Raw genomic sequence first — 4,153 nt, 5'->3', positions numbered from 1 at the left:
CTGTGAGTAGGGTCGGATAGAGTAGGGTTTAGAATTTTAGGGTGCGGATAGAGTTAGGGTTAAGAAATTCTCAACCCACATATAGGGTATGATAGAATTTTATAAAAGTTTTCAACCTACCGATAGAATTAGGGTAGAGACCAAACCCTATCTTATTCTATCCATTGCCAATCCTATTTATGAGCGAAATTATATCATTAAATTTGACTAAATGAATATAAAATTTTTATAAAATATATATATTGGAGCTGAGGGAGGGAAAGGTAAAAGTATAGACGAAGTCAAATTATTGCAGTTTTTATTAGTTTATTTTGATTAATCAAGAGGCATGGGCTTGTGGGCTTGAGCAGTTGGATAAGAAGACAATTCCCGGGTCCACAAAGCCCAAAACCGAACCTGAAAAAAAAAACTTAGGAGGTTGGGTAACGGCATAAAATAGAAAACGTTCAATACTTTAATTATCGTTTGACTTAACTAAATATATTTTTGGTGATGAATTACATCATGACATTACAAATTGAATGGAGTTGATGTAATATACCTAACGAAGAATTTGAATTTCTCATCAACTAGTAAACTACGTGCAGACACATGAACTTAATGTATATTACTCCATTCACACACTTGAGTAGAGAAAGATTGATTAGCATAATTAAGATTCACGATCAGTGGCATCATATATGTCATAGTATGTACAATTAGCAGTAATAGAAAGCAGATGTCACATTATTATTGACTTTGAAACACGAGTGACTTGTGTTATATAAAATATAAGGTGAAAACTCAGTTGTAGTCGACTTCACGTGAAGTTGATAGTTGAGAGCTGTTACATGAAAATTTAGTCAAATCAGTCAAATCATCTATCGACTCTCAGTTATCAACTTCACGTAAAGTCGACTGCACCTGAGATTCCACCAAAATACAAACTAGTTATAGTTATCTCGGCCGTCAATGTCTTCTTATAGTAGGGCCTATGTACTGCCCTCTCTTAACCACCAAGTTCTCCGGCGGTTGAGTCTCCTCTAACCATGTCACTTCAGATGCTTTATCTAACTCAACACCTTTTATTTAACAAATTAACACGTTAGGATATGGCTTTTTCTATTAGGCTTATTATTATTAGGACAAGAAGGAGGAAGAGAAGTACTTGGAAGATCTTTGATAGGAGGAGACCTTCGGAAATAGGAGCAGTGTCTTCCATTTTCTGTTGAGTATGGTGGGGAAAGAATGTCAAAGAGAGCACAAGGGGTTATGGCTTTGAAGCAATGAATGTTGCCACCACTTTTGGGATATAGTATTGTTGTGCCACATGGTGCTTTCATTTGACAATCTCTTGCTAGTGTTGCTGGTCTTGCTGCAATTGAATGAGTCTCCACATATTACATTGTCGATCAAAGTTCATAAGACATAGCATAGTTTAGAAAGTTATCAAGTAAATTAAATGTAGAGTAAAGTATCGTTTTTGTTCTTAACGTTTCAATCGTTCTATTTAAGTCTCTAACGTTTCAAAACTGACTCAATGTTGTCCTGCCGTTAGGAATCCATTAACAGAATTGACGGCAGGACAAAATTGAGACGATTTTGAAACGTTAGAGACTTAAATAGGACGATTGAAACGTTAGGGACAACTTTAGAACTTATCCTAAACGTTGGGGACAAAAACGATACTTTACTCTTAAATGTAATGACTTAAGAAACGTCCATCTTTTGAGTACAGGGCTCATGGTTAACAGTGATCATCACCTTAAAGATAAACAAGAATCAATAATTTGTTTTCAGTTTTCAGAATAACAAGGCCTAAGAATTACTATTATAAGTTAAAAACACAATCACTGCAACTTGATTGAGGATATGGCATATAGATTGTATCATTGGTTTGCTCATATTATCTAAACATTTTTGTCTTATTTTCCAGAAACAGAGTTACATATGTACTTATACCAAACAAATTAAAGGTCCATAATTTCTGCAACACAATCATGGAATTAATTAAGCATTAATTTGATTACCTTGAGAAGGATGATCATAAGAGCCCTGTAACTCAAGCCAATCATATGATCTAGCATGTAAAGAGCCATAAAGAAGCTTACTTAAAACAGTCATCCCAGGATGATTATGCAGTGGAATGATGGAACCAGGAGCCATACAAAAGATTCCCATCTGCAACAAAGATTCCAACTTTGACATTCATGCTTTGTTGATGGAAGGGTTCCAAACACAACCAAAAATAGATGCTTACAGAGAATTTGTCACATTCATGCAAGTGGATGTACTTGATAGGGGGTGGATAATTATGGCTTCCATTGCGCCCCCTTTTACCATTCAAAGAACTTGTCCATCCACGCGCCAACTGTGCCTCCTGATCCAAACCCACATTTGAAGGCTTCAACTCATCTGCAAGTTCAAGAACAGTGAAGAAAATCTCATGCCCTAAGCTGTTTATAGAGCATTAATCATCAAGAGCTCATTATAGAGCATTAATGATTTACCTAAAAGGGCTCGAACTTTTTCAAGAGCTTCCTGTGATATGGGTCCATCAGCAGAAAAGGAAGCCTTGCAAGTGTCGTACAATTTCTGAACAAATGGCATAATAGTAGCTACCAAATGAAGCAACAATATGCTGAATTGATGCAACCTTGGATCAGAATTCACAAGTGCCACTTGAAGGGTCACTTTTGTTTATACCAAAAAAGCAAAAGGAACAGCTTCATTCCTACGCAACAATTTCATCAACTCATCTCACCCAGGAAATAAGAAAATGAAACATTGTTCAATGAAGATTTACATCCAAAGATTATGGGTGAGAGAGTGAATATTGGAAATCATGAATAAACCAAAGACATGTGATGGGTAAGAAGGACATTGAGAGAGAAGGAAGAGTAAGATTCCAAAAGTGAGAATCACGGGTTTGGTTTTGAAGGAGAATAGAGATGAAAACTAAAGCTTGCAAATTCAGAGACATGCATGGTGGCCACCTGAGGAAAAGACACTTTTCATAAAACACACAAACCCCAGCTGTAGCTTTCACAGTACCATCAACATACATACATAGATATAGATAATTAGATATGAATCAATTTGATTTGATAACTCACTCAATCGCTTAAATAAATATCAAAAGTTTTGAATTATATTTTATGTACGTAGTAATTTATTAACTAATAATAAATTTTTAATTAAATAAAGTTTTGATTTAAAGGTCGATTAACCTGACAGGTCAAGGACTAATCCGTCGCGGATCTGAGTTTTATTTAAGGGTATATTGTTGGCCAATGAATTGCTACATGTACAAGGTGGGATTCTAATTCCCAACACTTACTTAAGCGGATGAGTGAATTAACCACTCGACCAACCCAAGTTGGTTAAATAAAGATATAGATATAGATGCTGTTAAATACTTTTTTATTCTTTTTAAGTTATTATGAGCAAGGAATAGCAAAATTGTTTATCATCAATTCACCATACTTATCTTAACATCAATTTATATTTTATTTGTTTGTTAATATTGAGCATGCGCACCTTTTCTTTTAACTATTGATTAGGATATGGATCTCTGAGTTGAAAAATAAAATTGAAAAAAAAAAATTAATCCGTCATTTCTCCAATAATAATACCTCCAATGTAGAATTTATGTTGACTAATCATTTCCTTAAATGAGAATGAAAAGGAGGTTATTTTTCTGCTGTGGAAGACAGGAATTTGATGTGTCACTATAATTCTATAAACATATAAAAAACCGTTACTTATTCTTTCCATATTTAATTGGCAGTAGCACCTCTTATGTAAACCTGTAAGTTATAGGTTGAAGGGGAAAAAATCTCAAAAGTAAAGGTAGAAAAGAGACAGACGAAATGTATCTTACCATTTTTATTTCCTTAAATTCATTACAAATTCAAATTTTTGTTTGAAATTATTCAATATTTCATAAACTTGACAACATTATTATCAAATTGTTTTGATAAATTAAAGGGGTTTAAAGAATAGAATTTAAACATTATTTAAAGTTTATGAAATAATTATAACTCCAGCAAAATTATTCATATATGCTCGTGGTTAATGAAAATTGGAAAAGAGATCATCCATAGATTTAATAGAAAAACTCTCTGTTTTTGTTTCTTTTTTCATTTTTTGGAATTCCATTTCACAAATTGAA

The 4,153-nt window shown here is 33.6% G+C and overlaps 1 protein-coding gene across 2 annotated transcripts; it reads right to left on the bottom strand.

Annotated features, from left to right (window-relative positions):
* On the bottom strand, positions 630 to 2,845 carry LOC107624144 (plant cysteine oxidase 4). 2 transcript variants are annotated; one of them, XM_016326609.2, is made up of 5 exons: positions 2,490 to 2,845; positions 2,240 to 2,394; positions 2,010 to 2,160; positions 1,148 to 1,354; positions 630 to 1,061 (listed from the first exon to the last, which is right to left on the bottom strand). In XM_016326609.2, the coding sequence occupies exons 1-5, from the start codon at positions 2,587 to 2,589 to the stop codon at positions 949 to 951; spliced, it is 726 nt and encodes a 241-aa protein (XP_016182095.1). In that variant the 5' UTR covers positions 2,590 to 2,845; the 3' UTR covers positions 630 to 948. The 2 variants fall into 2 exon arrangements, with proteins under 2 accessions (XP_016182095.1, XP_016182096.1); XM_016326610.2 differs by having other exon boundaries at positions 2,091 to 2,160.

The sequence above is a fragment of the Arachis ipaensis genome, chromosome B10 (assembly GCF_000816755.2).
Source record: "Arachis ipaensis cultivar K30076 chromosome B10, Araip1.1, whole genome shotgun sequence".
Classification (NCBI taxonomy): domain Eukaryota; kingdom Viridiplantae; phylum Streptophyta; class Magnoliopsida; order Fabales; family Fabaceae; genus Arachis; species Arachis ipaensis.
This window is presented reverse-complemented; position numbering and strand designations above follow the sequence as displayed.

What these genes read in the sequence shown, in the direction of transcription:
- LOC107624144 (XM_016326609.2), bottom strand. Translation starts at nt 2,589, where the DNA reads ATGCCATTTGTTCAGAAATTGTACGACACTTGCAAGGCTTCCTTTTCT. An exon ending in TTATGATCATCCTTCTCAAG is followed by an intron (nt 1,355 to 2,009) that starts GTAATCAAATTA and finishes ATTCAATTGCAG; the next exon opens with CAAGACCAGCAACACTAGCA. An exon ending in TCCTATCAAAGATCTTCCAA is followed by an intron (nt 1,062 to 1,147) that starts GTACTTCTCTTC and finishes GTTAAATAAAAG; the next exon opens with GTGTTGAGTTAGATAAAGCA.